At 43.5% G+C, this 22,315-nt stretch overlaps 2 protein-coding genes across 2 annotated transcripts in view; both read right to left on the bottom strand.

Moving 5' to 3' along the window:
• Positions 1–20,132, bottom strand: part of smarca4a (SWI/SNF related, matrix associated, actin dependent regulator of chromatin, subfamily a, member 4a) — a 216,958-nt gene extending 196,826 nt beyond the window's left edge. Inside the window, exons 1-2 of the mRNA XM_059991937.1 lie at positions 20,022–20,132; positions 5,142–5,372 (exon numbers count right to left, since the gene is read on the bottom strand). The gene's annotated coding sequence lies outside the window, so the exon portion shown is untranslated. The remainder of the gene's footprint in view (positions 1–5,141; positions 5,373–20,021) is intronic.
• Positions 12,042–20,344, bottom strand: timm29 (translocase of inner mitochondrial membrane 29). Its single transcript, XM_059991949.1, has 2 exons — positions 20,022–20,344; positions 12,042–13,023 (listed from the first exon to the last, which is right to left on the bottom strand). Exons 1-2 carry the CDS (start codon positions 20,107–20,109, stop codon positions 12,416–12,418), a joined length of 696 nt encoding a protein of 231 aa, XP_059847932.1. The 5' UTR covers positions 20,110–20,344; the 3' UTR covers positions 12,042–12,415.
• Between the last annotated feature and the right edge of the window lie 1,971 nt (positions 20,345–22,315).

The raw sequence follows: 22,315 nt of genomic DNA on the forward strand, positions 1-22,315 counted from the left end.
AGTAGCAGCACTTCTTCATGATAAGATCATAAAACATAGGAACAGAATTAGACAATTCGGTCCGTGGAGTCTGCTCCACCATTCCATCAAGGCTGATTTATCATCCCTCTCAACTGTTATCTCCTCTTAACCTTTGACTCCCCTAATAATCAAGAACATACCAATCTCCACTTTAATTATAACCAACGACTTGGCCTCCTCAGTCATCCGTGGTATCTTGTAGCAATGTGCTGCTCTGAGATGTTGACACTGTAGTTTTTTGCTGCTCATCCTAACTATTTTCCAGTACAGAGAATCTGAGATGTCAATTGGTCCTTACTCTGCAGAAACTACCACATGGGAAGCATATTGAAAGTGTGCAAGGTGAAGAAGGATTGAATTGTTTAGATATTCAAGGAAGATAAGGGAGAAATGTGCCATTCTTATCTCTCTCACTTCCCAATCTAAACTACCTAAAACCACAAGGAAACCTTAGCTTCATCTTTTAATCATTACAGAGGATCACAGCGAGGGAAAGTTGCTCATTAGAGATTTTTATTTGGAAGCCTTGGACTCCAGGAAATGCATTCTGTGATCAGGGTTCGAAATAGGACATATATTCAAGTCCAGTCAGAATTAATTAAAAGGAAATGCAATGCTGGAAATGTATGTGATCAGAGGTTTAGCAGAGTACATCTGACAACTAGGATAATCAATACTGTGCTTCCCTCATGCAGCATCTCCCCTCTCTGCTGATCCAAGGACATGAGGGGAATAATGAAGATGAATTCCAGTGTTTCATTAACCAACTGACACTCGCTTTGCCGTTTGCATACAGATCAGGTTCTGTCACTAACAGGCAAACCATTCGGTAAGGCAGATACACAAGGGTGTGAAACTGCATTTAAGTCCCAGCAGTTTAATATTTTTTGACTGAAAAATGCATTTTGTGTGCTGAAAACCCTGGAAAAATGAATCTATATTTTCTTCTGTTTTGACTTGAAGATTTTTCCAGTTTTGAATCCTGAATATGTTCCTTACAGACCCAAGCTTGCAAATTGAGGGTCTTTAACAACTAGTTTTCCCTCCATGTGAATCTTGATGGAATTGAACCTTATGCAACCAGTCAGTGTAGGAATGTCCATGTTTGTTCAAAAAACAAATCATCTGATTGTGGTTGGTGGGATCAACCAAACTGTACTTATCCCAGCATTTCAAAATCAGCATTGTGATACAGAGTAAAGTAAACCTGCCAAATAATTCTCACTTGAGGGGACTCGGATTAATGGGGTACAGCCAGTGGGAATTTATTAGAGGCAAGTTACACTCAGTGGCTATTCTATTAGGTACCTCTACACCTGCTCATTAATGCAAATATCTAAATAGCCAATCATGTGCATCAACTCAATGCATATGTAACCCCCTGGGAAAGGTTTCCCTGCTAATGTACTGGTTGTTCTGTATCAGCAGTGTTTGGGTTACGACTAGAGATAACGGGCTTTGGAATGTTCTGCTGTCCAATGAAGGAAGTGTTTTTTTTTCTTCTTGTGTGCCTGAGAGTGAGTTGTTTGAGGTCTTCTGTTCGGCGGAAAATGGAGAGAAAAGATGCCAGAATGGAGTGGCCATAGACAGCAGGACGTGAGAATGTGAAGAGGGTAAGGGGTACCTGTAGAAGGGGTGGGCGAGGGGTAAGGGTAGTGAAATATGTAGACAGGACCAGGGAGAGGATACGTCATTGGGGAAGTGTAGGAGGACAGGGAAGAGGTAGCTAAAATAAGATGCCAGACAGCATGTGGCAACCACAAAGAAGAGGAACCTTGCGACCACAAGACAATGTGTTCGGCAAAGTATTTTGAGCTATATACCTATTTCGAGTGTTTTGCTTGCATCCATACCCATTCCAAGTATTAAGCTTGCGTCTATGCTTATTCCGAGTATTTTGTGTGCTTAGCTATGCAATAGCTAATCAATTGATGAATTTGAATCGGTAACCATATTTGCGAATGTAGTACCCTGCTTTTGGGTATAAGTATGACCTTTGTAAACCGACAAATTGGGAGTTGGCTACCTTACGCCCAAAGTGCATGGGGCTGCTAACTCCTCTCTGAATAAAAACCGTTTCAGAGGTAATTTCGTGTCTCTGGTGTTTTTTCTCAACTGAGCAGATTAATAATTTCAGGTTGACAGACGGAGTGGACTTGGCATGGGGTTGGGGTTAGACAATGCTCGGAGGAAATCAATGGAGAATGAACAGATGGGAAAACTGTGAGCTCCAACATGCACATTAGACTTACATTAAAATGGGCCCTTTTTCTTTTTGTTAGTCAAATTAAGAATTATAGAGCTCAATCGTTTAATTGCATATGGTGTATCATCTGATATTTCGTGGTACTGATTTGTAACAGGGTAACTCATCACGCAGTATCCACACAAACAAGATTTCACAAGTTTAGTGGGGCCAGAGATGGTCTTCCCCTAGACCAGGGGTCGGCAACCTTTACCACTGAAAGAGCCATTTGGACCCGTTTCCCACAGAAAAGAAAACACTGGGAGCCACAAAACCTGTTTGACATTTAAAATGAAATAACACTGCATACAATGTTTTTTTTGCCTTTATGCTATGTATAAACAAACTATAATGTGTTGCATTTATGAAATCGATGAACTCCTGCAGAGAAAATGAAATTACATTTCTGCATGCAACAAAAACATTTTGAACTCCGAAAAAAAGACGTTGGGTTGAAAGTTACTTTTAAGTAAAATACTCAATGTCTATTTGAGTCCTTCTTGTATTTATGAAAAATGCTGAACTTAAATTGTCCGCCAGCAGCAAACCAAAAATAACGTCAGCCAGCTGTCAACCTGAAAAATAAAAGGACTATTTCACTGAACAATGAAAAAATATGAATATACGTAAAATAATAGGCAATTAAAATATTTATCATACTTGGTTAATGGGATTTCTGCTTCTGGACCTCAGCGCACAACGTCTGCACATCAGGGCTGTATGATGTCACCTTCATCTTTACACAGGATCGCAGGCTGTCATCTGTGAGGTGTGCGCGATGTTTGTTTTTAATAAAGTTCATGTTGGAGAACACCTGCTCACATACATATGTGGATCCAAAGATCAACAGGACTCCAAGCACATACTTTTTAATGTTTACATAAATGTCAGGGATAGCATTCCATGTTTCGAACACAAGTTTGTCCGGTTTGGGGCGGTTTTCAATATCACTCCATTTGTGATTCTGAGCAAGAACGGCCTTCTGACGGGCAACATCTTCAAGGTCTGCTGTCAAGCGTCTAAACTTGGACACCCATATGTCTTTGTCGACTAGGTCGGCCAGTTCCATCTCAAGAGCAGGTTGACTCACACCTGCCAATGCAGTCGTATTCAGTAGGGATGGATCGATGCTTAGGGGAGTGACCGGAAAGGATAATGTGTTTTTTTCCTCTCTGAAATCACAGAAGTTTTTTCCAAACGATGTTTGCATTGCAATGATTGCAGGTGACGTATATTAATAGCGACAAAAAACACGTTTTATTTAGATTGTACAAGATCACCATAATCTTCAAATTTAGAATTACATTTCAAAAACTAACAAACTAACATAAAATACATGTAAATTAAATACTCATCATTTATTTTCCAAAGCCACGGGGAGCCGCAGCACAGAGATGAAAGAGTCGCATGCGGCTCCGGAGCCGCGGGTTGCCGACCCCTGCCCTAGACTAACGCCACTGGCCGAGCCTGAGGGTTTCACTTAAAGGAATAAGAATATGGACAAGAGGTTCAGTGGTTGTTGAGACCACATATCAGAATGGGGAAGAAATGTGATCGAAGTGTCTTTGACCATGAAATTACTGTGGTGCCAGTTGAGTATCTCAAAAGCTGCTGATCTCCTGGGAGCTTCACACACAACAGTCTAGAGTTTACAAAGAATGGTGTGGAAAGCAAAACAAAAACATTCAGTTTTTGAGCAGCATGTCTGTGAATGAAAACATCTTGTGAATGAGAGAGGTCAGAGGAAAATGACCAGACTGGTTCAAGCTGACAGGAAGGCAACAGTAACATAAAAATAACCACACTTTACAACAGGAGACATCTTAGAACTCAACATCAACTCTGTAAACAAGTCTATTAAATTCTCCTCTCATTCTCATTAACTCACCCCAAAATCTTCTCCTCACCAATAAACAATTACTTCCCACCAGCACGTAATATTCCATTCTGCACTTTGTTAATGTTTTACCTTGTACTTCTTAGAGGACCTGCCCTGGGCCCAGCATGTTAATGCAATTACATGAAAGCACGGCAGTGCCTCTACTTCTATGGAGTTTGCAAAGTTTCAGTATGACACCTAAAATGTTTGACAAACTTTTATGGATGTGTGATGGAGAGTCTGTTGACTGTTGCAACACGGCCTGATATGAAAACAATAATGAATATGGCCCAGTTCATCATGGGTAAAGCACATCCCACCATTCTGCACATCTACACGGGAAAGAAGCATCCATTATCAGGACCCCACCACTCAGGTTATACCATCAGGAAGAAGGTACAGGAGCCTCAAGACTCACATCACCAGGAATTGCTATTACCCCTCAACCATCAGGCCCCTGAACCAGAGGAGATAACTTCACTTGTCCTATCACTGAACTGTTCTCACAACTGATGAAATCACTTTCAAGGTCTCTTCATCTTATGTCCTTGATGTTTATTGCTTACTTGTTTATTTTTTTTATTTTTGTGTTAGAAGTTTGTTGTCTTTTATCCTTTTGGTGAGTCTTTCATTGATTCTATTATGGTTATTGGACTTATTGAGTATACCCACAAGAAAATGAATCTGGGTGACATATGTACTGTGATAATAAATTTACTTTGAACTACCACCAGGCAAGATATGCAGGACAAGTTTTTCCTCTGTATCTTGGTATATGTGACAATAATAAACCATTTTACCAACAGATGGATGAATGATCCTGATTAAGGGTTTTGGCCCAAAATGTTATCTTCCTTCATAGATGATGCCTGACCTACTGAATTTTTTTCTTTGTGTTGCCCAATCTACATCTTTGGAATGTAGGAGGATACAGAATTACCTGGAGAACACACACACAAATCTCCACACAGACACCACCCAAATTCAGCATCGAACCTTGGTCACTGGCACTGGGAAGCAGCAGTTCCACCTGTTGGGGCTGCAGTATTGTGTAGATATAGATTTTCATAAAGGCATACAGAAGCTTAAAGTTCCACATCACCAGGTTCAAGAACAGCTACTTCCCTTCAATCGTTTGATGCTTGATCTTTGGCCTCTAATGTGAAAAATAGGTCTGATAAACCTTCACAGATTGAAAATAAAATACAAACTGCTGATGCTGGAGATCTGAAATAAAAACAGAAGCGAGAAGCACTCAGTACAGTAGGCAGCATTGGTGCAAAGAAAAACTGAATTAGCATGTCAAGTTTTGATGGAGTTGTGGGCATGCTATGTTGATGCCGAAAGCGTCAGCATAGCATAGCCACAACTCCTTGGACTGTATTGGTTGCTGACACAAGTGACACATTTCACTGTATGTTTCAATGTTTTATTTTATTTAGAGATAACAGGTAACAGGCCTTCCTGACCCAACGAGCTTACACCACTTGTGACCAATGGACCTAGCTACCAGTATGCTTTTGGACTGTGGAAGGAAACCCATGTGGTCACGGGGAGAAAGTACAAACTCCTTACAGACAGTGGCAGGAACTGGTGCCGTAAGAGCGATATGCTAACTGCTATGCTACCTTGCCACCCTAAATGTACAATTGACAAATAAAGCTAATCGCTGATCTGAAACTATTTCTTTTTCCACAGATGCTATGATTTGCAGAATCCTTCAAGCATTTTCTGTTTTTTTAATTAAACCTTGCCAAGATGCTGTTTTTGGAAAAATGTAATAAAATACTCCTCTCTGGCTGACGGAGGGAATAAGGGTTTAATACCAGCGATAATCTCACCTATGTGGAGAAATGTGAGAGGCTGGAATTTCCTCCTTAGATCAATGACTTAAGGGGAAACCTACAATTCTCCCAATTTTCTAGCATGCTAAGCAGGTATCCAATTTAAAAACAGGAGAAATAAGGAGATTGAAAGTTAATTTGAAATGCAATCACCAAATGTTGAATAAAATCCCACAGAAACCTACAATTTGCACATTCACTTGAAGAAAACTGTCCTGCCGAAGATCACAGCCAGGCAGGAGTGGAGATAACTGGGTAAATTCCCTGTCAAACCTACTGCTGCAATTGAGTAAGATTCATTTTGTGTTTAAGTTATATGTAACTACTCTCTTAACTATGTTTCTGGAGATATTTTTCTCTTTATAAATATATACTATGTTGAATAAATTGACTTTGCTGTCCAATAGACTATTTATTGAGCATTATGGCCCATCTTCTCTCATCTCACTCCCATCTCAATAACTGTTACTTATCTAAATTATCCAGATGCTTTGTGTATCCACTGATCTCCCTCCTGGCACTTACCCTTGTAAGTGGAACAAGTGCCTCATCTGCCCCTACACTACTTCCCTCAGTAGCATTCAGGGCTCTAAACAGTCCTTCCAGGTGCGGCGACACTTCATCTGTCAGTCTGTTGGCATCATATACTGTGTCTGGTGCTCCCAGTGTGGCCTCCTGTACATCAGTGAGACCCTACATAGATTGGGAGACCCTGTTGCCAAGCCTGTCAAAAGAAACGGAATCTCCCAGTGGCCACCCATTTTAATTCCACTTCCCATTCCCATATGTCAATCCATGGTTTTCACTACTGTTGGAGAAACACCACCTTATATTCTGTCTAGGTAGCCTCCAACCTGATGACATGAACATTGATTTCTCAAACTTACGGTACTGTATCCCCTCATTTTCTTCAATATTCCCCATCGCTTTTCCCTCTCTCACCTTATCTCCTCCTCTACCCATTGCCTTCTTCTGGTGTTCCTCCCCTTTTTCTTCCATGGCCTTCTCTCCTCCCCTATTAGAATCCCTAGTCCTGTTTATCTTTCACTAATCTACTTCCCAGCTCTTTACTTCACCCTCCCTTCACCTTTTAAATCTACTTATCTTTTTTTTCCTCCAATCCTGCTGACTGTAGATGCTGCCTGGCCTACTGAGTTTCTCCAGCATTTTGTGTATTTTGCTTGGATTTCCAACATCTGCAGATTTTCTCTTGCTTTGTGTATCCTGTTCTTTATAAACAATCTTTCTGCAGACAGGAAATGTGACCATTACTACAAGGTATTCTGCTAATACATTGCCTTTCCACTGAAATCGTATCATAATATATTCTCTAGCAGAGAGTGCTGATGATGTGGTTATTAGGGGAACAGCACCTTGGTTGTCTACAATCTGACAGCACGTACGTAACACACACAAAAAACTAGAGGTACTCAATAAATCAGGGACCACTTATAGAGGAAATAAACAGTCAATGGCCCCTCCTGGCTAATGTTGTACCTTTATTTAAGAAGGGAACAGGGAAAAATCCTGGGAACTAAAAACCAGTGAGTCTCACATTAGTTGTAGGGAAATTGCTGGAGCAAATGCAAGGATACAGTAAATTAAGGGCAAGACCCTTAACAGTGTTATTGAGCAGAAAGATCTTGTGGTTCAAGTTCCTAGCTCCATGAGAGTGGCTACACAGGTCAAAAAGGTGGTTAAGAAGGTTTATGCTTTTACTAGTGGAGGTATTGAGTTCAAAAGTCAGGAGGTATGTAGCAATTTTATAAAATTCTGGTTAGCTACATTGGGAGTATTGCACATCGTTCTGGCGGCCCCACTATAGGAAGGGTGCTGAGGCTTTGGAGAGGATGCAGAAGAGGTTTACCAGGATGCTGCCAGGTTTAGAGGGCATGTGTTATCGTGAGAGGCTGGACAAACTTGGGTTGTTTTCTTTGGAGTGGCTGAGGGGAGGGATCTGATAGATTATGAGAGGCATAGATTGAGTAGACAGGGTGTATCTTTTGCCAGAGGGCATGCACTGAAGGTGAGGGGGGTAGATTCAAAGCAGATGTGGGGGCAAGTATTTCGGTCAGAATAGTGGATGCCTGGAATGGTGGTGGAGGCAAATACATTAGAGGCTTTTAAGAGACTTTTAGATAGGCACATGAATATGAGGAAGATTGAGGGATATGGTCGTGTAGATAGAAGTGATTCATTTTTTTGGGGTTTTTCATTTACTTCATTAGCTGGTCAGCACGATGTTGTGGGCTGAAGGGTCTGTTCAGTACTGTTTTGTGTTTCAGGCAGAGATCCTTCATCAGGACTGGAAAGGAAGGGGACAGAAACCAGAATAAGGTGGAGGAGAAGGAGTACAAGCTGGCAGGTGATAGGTGAGGGGAAGGTGGTGGCTGAAGTAAGAAGTTGAAAGGTGATAGATGAAAGAGGTAAAGAGCTGAAGAAGGAGGAATCTAATAACAGGTCGTAGAAGAAAGGGAAGGAGAGGAACCAGAGGGAGATGATGGGCGGGTGAGGAGAAAAGAAGGGTTAAGAGGATACCAGATGGGGATTGGAAAAGGAGGGTAAGAGTGAAGGGGGGCAGTCATTACTAGACATTAGAGAATTGAAATGCCATCAAGTTGGTGCTACCTAGACAGAATGCGAGGAGTCACTGCAACTTGAGTTTGGTCTCATTGTGACTATAGAGGATGCCGTGGACAGACATGTCAGAATGGGAATGATAAGTCAGATTGAAATGGATGGCCGCCGGGAAATCCTGCCTTTTGCGGTGGACAGAGCAAAGGTACTCGATGAAGCGGTTCCCGAGTCTGTGTCAGGTCTCACTGATGGAGGGGGGGCCTCACTGGGAGCACTGGATACAGTAAGATGAGCCCAAATGACTCGCTGGTGAAGTGTCACCTCACCTGAAGGACTGTTTGGGGCCCAGATAAGTAGTGAGGGATATGGTGTGGGAAGTGTAGCACATAATGCTTTTGCAGTGCTAAGTGAGGAGAGAGATCAGTGAGGAGGGATGACTGGACAAGGGAGTCACAAGCAGAGTGGGGGGTGGGTGGTGGTGAGAAGGGAATGTATGCTTAGTGGTTGGATCCCATTGGAAATGGCAGAAGTTACTGCCCTCTCTGATTGCCTTTTTCTTCAGCTCTTTACCTTTTCCTCCCCCCATCCACCCACCACCTTCTTCACCTGCCAGCTTGTACTTCCGCCCCTCCCCATATCATTCTGGTTTCCTCTCCACTACCGATTCTGGTCTCAGCCCGAAATGTCTTCTGTTTCCATGGAAGCTGCCTGACTTGCCAAGTTCCTCCAGCATTTTGTGGGAGATGCTCTAGATTTTCAGCATCAGCCTGTGGTAATACTACAAGAGAGTTTTTCTATCGTACTTGTGCACATTGACAGTAAACTCAGAGGATCCATCCTGTGGGTATGGACAGGTTTTCACCATTACTTAAAATCTCCACATGGTGGCGCGAGAGGGCTGCTTTCAGGCAGCCTGACCGCAGGTACCAGCATTATACCCAGCTCCAATTTGGGCTGCAGGGACTGGTATCAGGGAAACGCTACTCTCTGTTCATTCTTCACATGCTTCAAAACCATTATCTCATCACTTACAGGAGATACAGAACTGTACCCTTTGGTCCTTAATACTGGATTGAACTAATCACATTAGGAATTAAATACCCAACTAAACCAATGCCTGCCGCCTGCATAATGTTCATTTTATTTCCCACACATTCAAGTGCCTACTTAGAACACCAGACCAACCCCCCCCCCCCCCCACCTCCACTCCTGACAGCACATTCCAGACACCCACAACGCTGTGTAAAAAAACTTGCTCCACACATCTCCTTTGAACTTGACCCCTCTGGTTTTAGACATTACAACTCTGGGAAAAAAAGATCCTCACTGTCTACTCTTTCTATTCCTCTAATAATTTTATAAATCTCTATCAAGTCTCCCCTCGGCCTTCAATGCTCCAAAAAAGAAAACCCCATTTTCTCCAATCTCTCCTAAAAGCACATGCCCCATAATCAAGAAACCACCCTGGAAAACCCCTTCTGCACCCTCTCCAAAGCCTCCACCTCCTCCTTGTAATGAGGGAGCTAGAAGGGAATGTAATACTCCAGATGCAGCCTCACTAGAATTTCATAATGCTGCAAATCATGACTCTTGAACTCAGTTCCTTGACGAATAAAGCTTTATGACCCTATCAACCAGTGTAGCAGGGATGTGGCCCATCACCCTTCCCTGCTCAGCAAGCGTGAACTGTAATTGAAAAATCAGCCTAGAGTTACATAAACACAAGAGATTCAAGGATACAGTTAGAGCAGTAGAGACGCCAGACAGGATAGTGGAATAATCCTCTTGTGGGAGGTGTGAAGACAGGGAGACCTCCAGTGTACCTGATGACTTCACCTGCAAGTACAGCTTCTAACACTGCATTAAGGAGTTTGCGTTGGAACTGGATGAAAGCTGAATCACTTGGAAGACGGGACATATACAGAGGTAGTTACACCCAAGGTGCAGGACACAGGAAACTGGGTGAAAGGAGGGTGAATGGGTTAAGGGCAAAAGGTGAAACGTTTAAGGGAACATGAGGATTAACTTCTTCACTCAGAGGGTGGTGAGAGTGTGGAACGAGCTACCAGCGCAAGTGGTGGATGTGATTTTGATTCCAACCTTTCTGAGAAGTTTCGATAGGTACATAGATGAGAGGATAGAGGGCTAAGGTTGATAGTGTAAAAGGTTCGGCGTAGACTAGATGGGGCAAAGGCCCTGTTGTTTGTTTTCTATGACTACGACTCTATTCTGCAGATGCTCGAATCCTTGAGCAACGTACATAAAACGTTGGAGGAACTGAGCAAGCCCCTTCCTACGGAGAGGTACTGGATGCATTACACCTTGGTACGATAACTTCTCAGAAAATTGCAGAAGGCCATGGATACAGCTGAGCACGTCATGAAAACCAAACTCCTCTCCAAGAACTCCGTCTACACTTCCTGCTGCCTCAGAAAAACAGTTAGTATGATCAAAGCCCCCACCCATCCCGGTCACACTCTCTTCTCCCCCATTCTATTGGGCAGATCCAAAAGCTTGAAAATACGTACCACCAGGCTCAAGGACAGCTTTAACCTGCTGTTATAAGACTCTTGAATGGATCAATTGTACAGTAAAGATGAATTATTGACCTCACAACCTACCTCGTAAGATTTTGAATCTTATTGTCTCCCTGCATTCTCTCTGTAACATTATATTCTGCATTGTCCCGATGAAGGGTCTCGGCCCAAAACGTCGACAGTGCTTCTCCTTACAGATGCTGCCTGGCCTGCTGTGTTCCTCCAGCATTTTGTGTGTGTTATTCTGCATTGGTATTGCTTTTCCTTTTGTCCTACAACGTACTTGTTTTGAAATCATCTCAATACATGCATGCAAATCTAAGCTTTTCAGAGTTCCTCTGTAAATGTGACAACAATAAACCAATTCCATAATCACATATAGAGATTGACAAGATTTTGAATTATAGCGCAGGAGTATGAAGAGAAAGGGGGTCAAAACCAAGGTAGGGTCAGCCAGCATCCTGATAAATGGCTTCCCCCTTGATGACCCTGTTGTCACACACCAGAGACAACCACACAGATGTTGCTTCAGGAAGGGAATGATAAAGAGAGGACAGGGATGACAGAATATGCCAAATAAAATGAGAAATCTCACAGCCCGAAGCTGCTGAGCAGCATCTGTGAGAAGACATGGACTGTCAATGTTTCAGGCATCTGCAGTGCCTTGATCTCCAGGTGCTGGAGTCTGGAGCAACACAACACAGTGCTGGAGGATCACTGCAGGTTAGGCAGCATCTGTGGATATAAATGGACAGTTGACGTTTCAGGTTGAGACCCTTCATTTGGCATAGACTGCCCATTTACCTCTAATAGATACTGCCTGACCTGCCCAGTTTCTCAAGCATTTTGTTTCTTAATATTCACAGTAAATGCTATTGGGATGTTTCCCTTTGTACCTGTGTGTGAAATGTTGCTTCAGGAAGGGATAAATAGAGGAGAGGGATGACAGAATTCACTTGTTCAACAGCCTTTAGTGGGGCGGTGTTCGGTAGGGTGCTTCAGAGTAGGTTCACAACATTGCAACACAATCTCTTTATTACTGTTTATTTTGTAAATAATCTTACAGCAGTGCGCCATCGAACTTTACCAACAAAGGTGCAGAACTTACGAGGCATTTAGACACACAAATGGTCTGGGAATGGGGGGGGTGGGGGGGGGGGGATACAGACCACATACAGTTTGGCACCATAGTCAGCAGAGTCCTGGTGGGCCAAAGGGCCTGTCTCTGTGCTGTTCTATTTGAAGATACAAGTAGGTGTGTTGTTTCACTGTGCAGCAGCCCTCAGCTCCTTTCCCGCACATGCAGTGCCTATCAGCTGCTTCCTCTCTCCTGTGTGTCCTCCTCCTGAAGAACAACAGGCTGGAACTTTAACTCAAACAGTCTCTCGTTCTCAGCTGAGTGAAGATTCTGAGGGGTGACCTTTTGGAGCTCAGAGGGCAAGTGGGCAAACTCGTCATCATTGATGTCCCAGTCTTTCATCTTTGAGCCAAGTACCCACCACCTGCCAAGAAACCCAACATCTAAAACCCTGCTTGGGAAGTCTGACCAGCGTGGCACAAGGTACTTGCACTGTGCATCGTAGATGCTGGTGTCTGCATCATAGGGAGCTGCGTACATCAGGGAGAAGAGGACTAGGCTCTGGTGACGGAGACGGCCCTGATTCTGCATCGTGATCAGCTTCTGGATGTGGTGGTCCGCTCGACCACTCCGAACCCAGGGGGAGAGGAGCAGCAGTTGGTTTGACGACTCCAACAGTGCAGCTTGGAAGGATTTGTCTGTAGGGCTGTTGTAGGCGCAGGTGCCTGCTCCTGCCAGGAGCAGGCCATAGAAGGCTGCTTTGCCTGGGCTATCCCTGGCTCCCACAAAGAGCTCCTTACATGCCTCTCGGTAATCAATAAGTAGACTCTGCGTCCACAAACCTGCAGGGGAATGAAGTAAGGTTTGAAAATAATCAGCTTTGGGTGTAGTTCCAATTCATCACAGAATTGTTACAGCACAAGAGGAAGCCATTCAACCCAAGAATGCCTCAGCCGCTAACACAGCAGTCCACTGAGTCACTCTCCATTCAGAATAATTTTCTCTCAGGCACCCATCCAATTCCCTTTTTGAAAGTCCTGACAGATTCCTTTTCCTGCACCCCCACAGACAGATTGTTTCAAACTCAAAACTCCTCTCTGGGGCTGGTTGTAGATTGATTGTCTCTGCAGCACCAAGAATGTGGGTTTGATCCTGACCTCAGGCACTATCTGTGGCAAGTTTGCACGTTCTACCTGTGACTTCCACTTCAAAAAGACTATTGGGCCAAGGTGAATTTCCCTTAGTGGGAAGTAAGGGGTAGAATTGATGGGAATGTGGGGATGGAACATTGTGGTTATGTCTGCTTTTGCACTAAGATTCCATTTTTGCACATTATTTTCCCTCTCTTCTCTATCTTGCAGTGTGTTGTTTGAACATCCGTGTTTGTGAAATTGCTGCAAGTTTTTCACTGTACCTGCACTGAACTTGTGCACATGTCAATAAACTCGACTAGTGTCAATGAATTGATGATAGTTACCATGGACTCATGGAGCAAGTAGTTTGTTAAGTTTTTAAGACTCCTTTTTTTCACACTCCAGATATTCTGCTCTGCAATCAGTCCGTTTCCCCATGCCTTTATTATGGAGACAGGGAGAGAGAGAAAGGAGGAAAGAAGGAGGGAGGATTGAGGAGGAGAATAAAAAAGGGGAGGGGAGAGAGCCTGTGGCATGTTGAATTGTCTGGTGAATTACTTTTTTGTGGTACTGCAGATCATGGTCTTTCTTGGGGGCTTGCTTTGTGGGTGCTGGGTACTGATGCTTTTTGCTGAAGTAAGTATGGGGGAGTAAGGGAAGCTTTGGGTTTCTAACTTTTTTTGAAACTGTCACTCATTCTCTGTGACACTTCTGTTTTTGTGGATGGTTGTGAAAAACAAGAATTTCAGGTTGCATATTGTATACATTCTCTGATATTAAATGGAACAATTGGACTATTAATATTGTGAATAATTTTGGGCACCAGATTTAAGGAAAGCCATCCTGGCCCTGGAAAGAGTCCAGAGGAGATTCATAATAATGATCCCTGGAATAAAAGGCTTAATCTCTGAGCAGCATTTAATGAGTTTGAGCCAGTATTTGGTGGAGTTTGAAGGGTGTGGGGGGGGGGGGGGGGGGGTGGAATCTCATTGAAACATATTGCATACTAAAAAGCCTGGATACAGGTGACATGGAGCGGACATAACCATTAGTAGAAGGGCTTAAGATCCGAGAGCACAGGCTCAGAATAAAAGGACATCTATTTAGAATTGAGGTGAGGAGGTATTTCTTCAGCCAGAGAAGTTGAATCTGTGGAATTTGTTGCCGAAGAGGGCCATGTTATCTGTCATCCGGTGTATTTAAGGCAGAGATTGACAAGTTCTTGACTGACAAGGGGTTTGAGGGTTATGGGGAGAAAGTGGAGAATGGGATGGAGAAAACAAAGATCAAGACATGATTGGATGGCAGAGCAGACTGTGGGCTGTATAGTCTATCTCTGCTCTTAAATCTTCCGGAGTGAGACACAAGATTCTGCAGATGCTGGGAAATGGAGCAAAGAACACAGGCATAACAGTTCAGCAATGCTGTTATGTTGCTGCTGTTTGTGGCAAGAGGTTCCCTCTTACTTGGCACTTACTTTGCCCCACCACCATGATACCAATTTAAACAAATCCCTTTTTCATCTGCATAGTTCATATCCTCTACACAATTGAAGCCTTCGCAGCTTCATACAGAAGAAAATGGAGGAACACAGTGGGTCAAACTGCATCTGTTGAGGCAGAGGGATGGTCGAAGGAGCAGTGGCCAGAGGTGAAAAGTAAAGGTGTCTTCATCCCAGGTTGAGGAGAGAACTTTAAAAATCAGCACTTGGTAACCATTTTATCAGAGCAATGACAGCAACCAATCGGAATTTGGGATTCATTGGCAAGGGCAAATAAAAATAGGGTAGGGGCAGGTGGAGTGAGTGGGGCAGTGTTAGAGTGGGGAGACTTTTGGCTTTGACAATAACAGGCATGGGTGACACAAGTACCTGGTAAGTTTTATCGTGCTCATTCTTCATCAGTAAGGGTAATAAGAATGGCTCTAGGGGCTGTGTTGTGTTCTTTGTGTAAGATGTGGGAATTTTGGGAGACCTGCAGCCTCCCGGGTAACCACATCTGCATAAGGTGTACTGAGTTACATCTCCTCACAGAATGTGTTGAAGAACTAAAGCTGCAACTAGGTGACCTTTGGCTCATAAGGGAAACTGAGGAGATAATAGATAGGAGCTATAGGGAGTTAAGTCACCCTGGATTGCAAGAGTCAGGTGAATGGGTGACTGTCAGGATAGGGAAGGGAAACAGGCAGTCAGTACAGAGTATCCCAGTGGTCGTTCCCCCCGATAGCAAGAGTACAGTTTTGGATACTGATGGGTGGGGAGAGATGTGGAAGCCACTGACACCATGGCTCAGAAGGGCAGAGCCAGAGGAGGAATGCAGTGGTGATAAGTGATTCCATAGTTAGACGAGCAGACAGGAGAGTCTGTGGATGTGATAGAGAAACCTACACCTCCCAGGTGCCAGGGTCAGAAATGTCTTGGATTGCGTCCACAACATTCTAAAGGGGGAGGGAGAGCAGAAAGATGTCTTGGTACACATTGATACCAATGACATAGGAAGGAAAAGACAAGCAGCTCTAAAGAGAGTATTTAGAAAGCTGGAAAACAGGACCTCCCGAATAACAATCCCTGGATTGTTATCTGTGCCACGTGCCAGTGAGGGCAAGAATTTGGCAGATTAATGCGTAACTGAGGAACTGGTTCAGATGTTAGGGTTTCAGATTTATGGATCATTGGGATCTCTTCTGGGGAAGGCATGACCTGTACAAAAGAGACAGGCTACACACATGAGCCAATGGTGGATCAATATCCTTGCAGGCAGGTTTGCTAGAGCTTTTGGGGAGGGTTTAAACTAATTTGGCAGGAGGATGGGAAGGAAGGTTTAAGGCTGAGGACAAGCAGGGGTAGTGTATAGTAAGACTTTCAGGAAGAAGAAGCAGATGATAGGGCAAAATTTTTGTCAGTGGGATGGGTTGCAGTGTAAAGGGGGGCAAAACTGAAAAGGGTGACAAATATTTGGATGCAGCAGTATACAAAATAAGGTAGATGATCTGGTAGCACAGATGAGAGACTGGCAGGTCTGACATTGTGGGTATCACAGAGTCATTGCTGGGAGACAATTGTAATTGGGAGCTTAAAATCCAAGGATACACAAACTATCAAAAGGACAAGCAGGTAGACAGAGGATTGGCTTGGCTGGTTAAACAAAAATGAAGTCAAATCTTTCAAAAGAGGTGACATAGGATTGGAAGATGTAGAGTTAAGAAACTGCAAAGGTAACAAGATCCTGATGACTGTTATTTACAGGCCTCCAAACAGTATCCAGGATGTGGTCTACAAATTACAGTGGGAGATAGAAAAAGCATGTCAAAAAGGCAATGTTACATTAGTCATGGGGGATTTCAACATTCAGATAAATTGGGAAAATCAAGTTGATGCCTGATCCCAAGAGGAGATTTGTGGAAAGCCTCTGAGATGGGTTTTTGGATCTGCTTGTGATTAAGCCCACTAGGGTACAGCAATTGTGGATTGGGTGTTGTGTAATGAACCAGATATGATTAGAAAGCTTGGTAAAGGAACCCTTAGGAAACAGGGATCATAATATGATAGAATTATCCTGAAATTTGAGAAGCTAAAAGTCAGATGTATCAGTATTATAGTGGAGTAAAGGGAATTAGAGGTATGAGAGAGGAGTTGGTCAAAATTGATTGGAAGGGGACACGAGCAGGGATGACAGCAGAGCAGCAACGGCTGGAGTTTCTGGGAGCAACTTGGAAGGCACAGGACAGATACATTTTAAAGGCAGGATGATGCATCCATGGCTAACAAGGGAAGTCAAATCCAATGTACAAACAAAGAAAAGGGCATATAATAGAACAAATATTACTGGAAAGTTAAGAGGATTGGGAAAATGTTAAAAACCAACAGAAGGCAATCTAAAAAAAACATAGGGTTTAAAAATACACACAAGATGAAATATGAAGGTAAGCTAGCAAATAATATGAAAAATTATACCAAAAAGTTTTTTTTAGATATATAAAGAGTAAAAGCGATGAGAGCATATATTGGTCTGCTGGAAAATGAGGCAGGAGAGCTAGTAATGGGGTCAAGGAAACAGCAGACGAACTGAATAAATATTTTGCTTCAGTCTTCACTGTGAAAGAAACTAGCAGTATGCTGGAAGTTCGAAAGTGTTAAGGGGCAGAAGTGAGTGCAGTTGCTATTACTAGTGAGTTGCTTGGGAAACTGAAAGCTCTGAGAGTAGATAAGACACCTGGACCTGATGGACTGCATCACAGGGTTCTAAAACAGATTTTGGAAGCAATAGTAATGATCTTCCAAGAATCCATAGATTCTGGAGGACTGAAAAGTTACAAATATCACTCCACTCTTTAAGAAGGAGGCAGTAGAAAGGAAATTATAGGGTAGTTAGCTTGACCTCAGTGGTTGGGAAGATGTTAGAGACAATTGTTAAGGACGTGGGTTCAGGGTGCTTGGGGACATTTGACAAAATAGACCAAAGTCAGCAGGGTTTCCTTAAGGGAAAATCTTGCCTGACAAATCTGTTGAAATTATTTGAGAAAATAACAAGCAGGATAGACAAAGGAGAATTGATGAATGTTGTGTACTTGGATTTTCAGAAGGCCTTTGACAAGGTGGCACATATGAGCCTGCTTACAAAGTTACATAAGATCCTACGTTATTACAGTAAAGATACTAGCATGCATAGAGCATTGGCTGATTAGCAGGAGCCAAAGAGTGGGAATAAAGGGATCCTTTTTGGATTAGCTGCTGGTGACTAGTGGTGTTCCACAGGGGTCAGTGTTGGGGCCGCTTCTTCTTATGTTGTATGTCAACAATTTGAATAATGAAATTGATGGCTTTGTGGCCAAGTTTGTGAATAATATAAAGATAGGTGGAGGCGCATAGTGTTGAGAAAGCAGAGAGGCTGCAGAAGAACTTAAGATTAGGAGAATGGGCAAAGAGGTGGCAGATGGAATATAGCTTAGGGCAATGTATCATCATGAACTTTGGTACAAGGGATAAAAGCATTAACTATTTTCTAAATGGGGAGAAAATTAAAATATCCCAGGTACAAAGGGATTTGGGAGTCCTCATGCAGGATTTCCTAAAGGTAAATTTGCAAGTTGAGTCAGTGGTGAGGAAGGCAAATGTAATATTAGCATTCATTTCAAGAGGACTAGAATACAAAAACAAGGACGTAATGCAAAGGCTGTATAAGGCACTGGAGAGACCTCACTTGGTGTATTGTGAGCAGTTTTGGCCTCTTATTTAAGATGGGATGTGCTGACATTGGAAAGGGTTCAGAGGAGGTTCACGAGAATGAATCCAGAAATGAAATATGAAGGCTCTGGGCCTGTACTCACTGGAATTTAGAAGAATGGAGTGGGGGAGGAATCTCATTGAAACCTATCAAATGATTAAAGGGCTAGATAGAGTAAATGTGAATAGGATGTTTCCTTTATTGACAGAGTCTTAGACCTGAGGGCACAGCCTCAAAATAGAGAGATGTTCATTTAAAACAGAGACGAGAAGGAATTTCTTTACCCAGAAGGTGGTAAATCAGAGAAATTTGTTGCCAAAGGCAGCTGTGGAGGCCTGGTCACTAGGTGCACTTAAGGCGAAAGTTGATAGGTTCTTGGAATAGTCAGGTTGTGAAAGGTTATGTGGAAAAGGTAGGAGAACGAGGTTGGAAGAGAAATGGATCAGTCATGATTTGAATGCTGGAGAAGGCATCAATGGGCTGAATGGCCTAATTCTGCTCTTGTGTCTTTAGACATTTCAAATTGAGATTCTTCATCAGGACACTGAACAGGTTTGGACCAAAACCATGCTTCCTTTGCTTCCAGAGATGCTGCTCAACCACTCAGTTCCTCCAGCAGATTGCTTGTTGCTACTGATTTCAGCATCTTCAGCCTCATGTCTCCTCCCAACCTCCTTGGCTCCAGGGACAACAACAATAAACCCACAGCAATGCACGATCTAGTACGGCAATTCAAAAGTGCAGTAATATAAGAAACTGCACAAAGTAGTTCACTCAGCGCAATACATCAGACATCTCCTTCTCTACCATGGGTAGTATCTACAGGAGGCGTGCCTCAAGAAGGGAACATTTGTGGCATGCCATCTTATTGCATCTACCATTGGTACAGTCAAATATCTGAAGTCTCACACCACCAGGTTCACAAACAGCTACTTCCTTTCAGCCCTTGAACCATTAAATCCCTCTTCACCAAAACAGTCTAGCAGCACTATGACTACTCCATCACTTTGCACTAAAGTGAACTAGTTCTGTTCTTGTAAAATTAGAATTAGAATTTATTTAAATCTTACGTCCATCCCACAATGTGAGGGAGTAAAAAGCTTTGCGTTATAACTCCGTTGTGTAAAACTGTCTATAATTTATGTTTTTATTGAGAATGCTGTGTATGTGTCTGTAATGTTGCTGCAAGTATTTTTTTCACGGGGGTGTGCAAATGACAATAAACTCGTAACTATCCAACAATGATAAATGGGATGGATATGGTCCAGGTGGAGGTAAATGAAACTAGTCCGAACAGACTAGCTGGACCGAAAGAGCTGTTTCTGTGCTGCAGCGCTTTGCGACAACCCAACCACATCAAACCCCGTTCCTCAACCACATGACAGGCAGGCTGATCGGACGAACTCAGCCGGAGAACGGGGTTCGGGGACAATTCCCAGTCAATTCACTGCAGAGGATACCGCGGACCGAGCAGCAGCTTCTCACCCGCTCTGGAGTCCCGGAGCCGTGCCCAAAGCCCGATTCGGTCACCAGCTGCCGCCGAAGAGAAGACACGCCGCCACACGGCTGCCATCTCCGGGTTGGCACCGCCCCGCGCTCCGGCCGGAAGCGGATACTCAGAGGAATGTTCCGTCCCTTCGCTGGACACGGCAGTCAAGCGGCGAGGGTATAACTGCAAAAAAAAACACGAAAGGCGGATTTTCTCTTCACAGATAGAGCTACGCTTAAACCCTGCAGCCCCTTCCGCCTGCTTCAAACGATTACCTGCACAAATCTCGTTGTCTTCCTCCTGGTCGGACTGACTTACCCGCTACACCAACGAGTGCGCACGCGCATCAGAAAAGGGAACGCGGCGTCCTGCTGATGAGGCACTTTCACAAGGGGGGCAGATTCATCTGCACCTCTGCCGATCGGGTGCTCCTTCACAAACAGAAGATCTGCAGATGTAAATCCAAAGCAACACATACACAGTGTGTTCCCTTCACCAGGCGCTCCTTCCTTGGCCTCCTTTATACGAGCAAGACCTATCCCAAACTGGGCAACTTCTTAACATCTTTGCTCCGGGTTGCAAACTATTTCCACTTCACCGTGTCGGTCCTGGGCTTTCCTCCTTTGCACGCTGGGACCGGGGAAACAGTAGCTCATAAGCCATCTTCCCCGTTCCGAAGAACTCTACACCTTCAGAACTAAATTACTATCGCCCAATGGCACTGACGCCAATCACCATTTAGTGCTTTGAACAGCTGAGAATAGCACATATCAAAAACTCAGCCAGCTCTATCATGGCCACTAGCCTCCCCAGCATCCATGACGCCTTCAAAAGCCTGGCGCTATCCGTTGTTAAGGTCACGATCACCCAGGACATGCCCTCTTCTCATTACTACCGTAAGAGGTACTAGCACATTGTTTCAGGAACATCTTCTGCCCCTCCGCCATCAGATTTCTGATGCAGCACAAAAAAATGGAGTTCAATAATAAATATAAATACATAAAATAGCTTATACATTGCATGTCAATAAAGTGGTGCTAGGTTGTTCATAAGCTTTCTATTGGGTGGTGGAGGTGATGATCGCCCTTGCTGCTTGGAGAAAGTAATTGGGTCTGGTGATCCTGGTGTGGATGCTATGTAGCTACCTTCCAATGAAAGTTGGACAGCAGTCCACGAGCAGAGTGGGTGTGATTCTTCATGATGTTACTGGTCCTTTTCTGTCATTTCCTTGATGAGGTGGGGGGGGGGGGGTGCCAGTGATGAGTCAGGCAGTTTTGACTACCTATTGTAGGACCTTCCTGCCCGCTGCGGTGCAGTTTCCATACCATGCAGCTTGTTAGGGTACTCTGCAACTAGAAAGTCTAGCTTCCTCAAAAAGTAGAGGTGTTCTGGGACTGCGAGAGGTTTTGTGTGATGAGCACCCCCAGGTGTATGAAACTGCTTGCCGATATTTTTGGGGGAGAGCAGTCCTTCCAAGAACACCATTCTTGTTCAGTGTCTTCTTATAGTGGACACATGAATAGAGACTTTAACAAGTTTTAGAGATTTCTGCAGGTCTTTTTCACCTCCTTCAGCAACAGATGGTATGCTCTTGGTGTGACCTTCACGGGATGCTTGCTCCTCTGGACAGTAGCAACAGTGCCGAATTTCCTCCATTTGTAGACAATTTCTCTTACTGCGAACTGATGAACACTCAGGTCTTATTTAGAAATGATTTTGTAATCTTTCCCAGCTTCATGAACCTCTACAATTCTAAGATCCCTGAAAATTGTTTTGATTGAGGCACTGTACGCATAAACTGATCTTTCTTGAGAAGAGCAAGCTCTCTTAGTAACCTGACTGCATCTCAAAAAAAAATAGGGCAGGGTACCTCTACAATCCACACCTCCAATATTTTCTGAGCGATCGGAATACTAGCTTTTGTAGACCCAGAGATTCAGATACTTTTTTTTAAAACCTAGACTGATTGCTTAAATGGTATACTCAGTATTGACAAGTACAATTGTCCATGTTATTAGTTTAGGCAGATTGTGTTAGATAGATACTTTTACTGATTCCAAAGGAAATTACAATGTACAGTAGCATTACACATGCACAGATATACAATATTAGAATAATAAAAAATGAGTTACTTTAAACAGCCTAACGGGAGGGGGGGGGGGCAGAATCATCACTTCCCCAGCTATAGGTTGACTCATTATAGAGCCAGCCGAATGGCCGAGGGCAAGAATTTCCTCATATAGCGCTTTTTGGAGCAGCAGTTGTCTTAGTTTATTACTGAAAGTGCTCC

The sequence above is a fragment of the Hypanus sabinus genome, chromosome 16, assembly GCF_030144855.1.
Source record: "Hypanus sabinus isolate sHypSab1 chromosome 16, sHypSab1.hap1, whole genome shotgun sequence".
Taxonomy (NCBI): domain Eukaryota; kingdom Metazoa; phylum Chordata; class Chondrichthyes; order Myliobatiformes; family Dasyatidae; genus Hypanus; species Hypanus sabinus.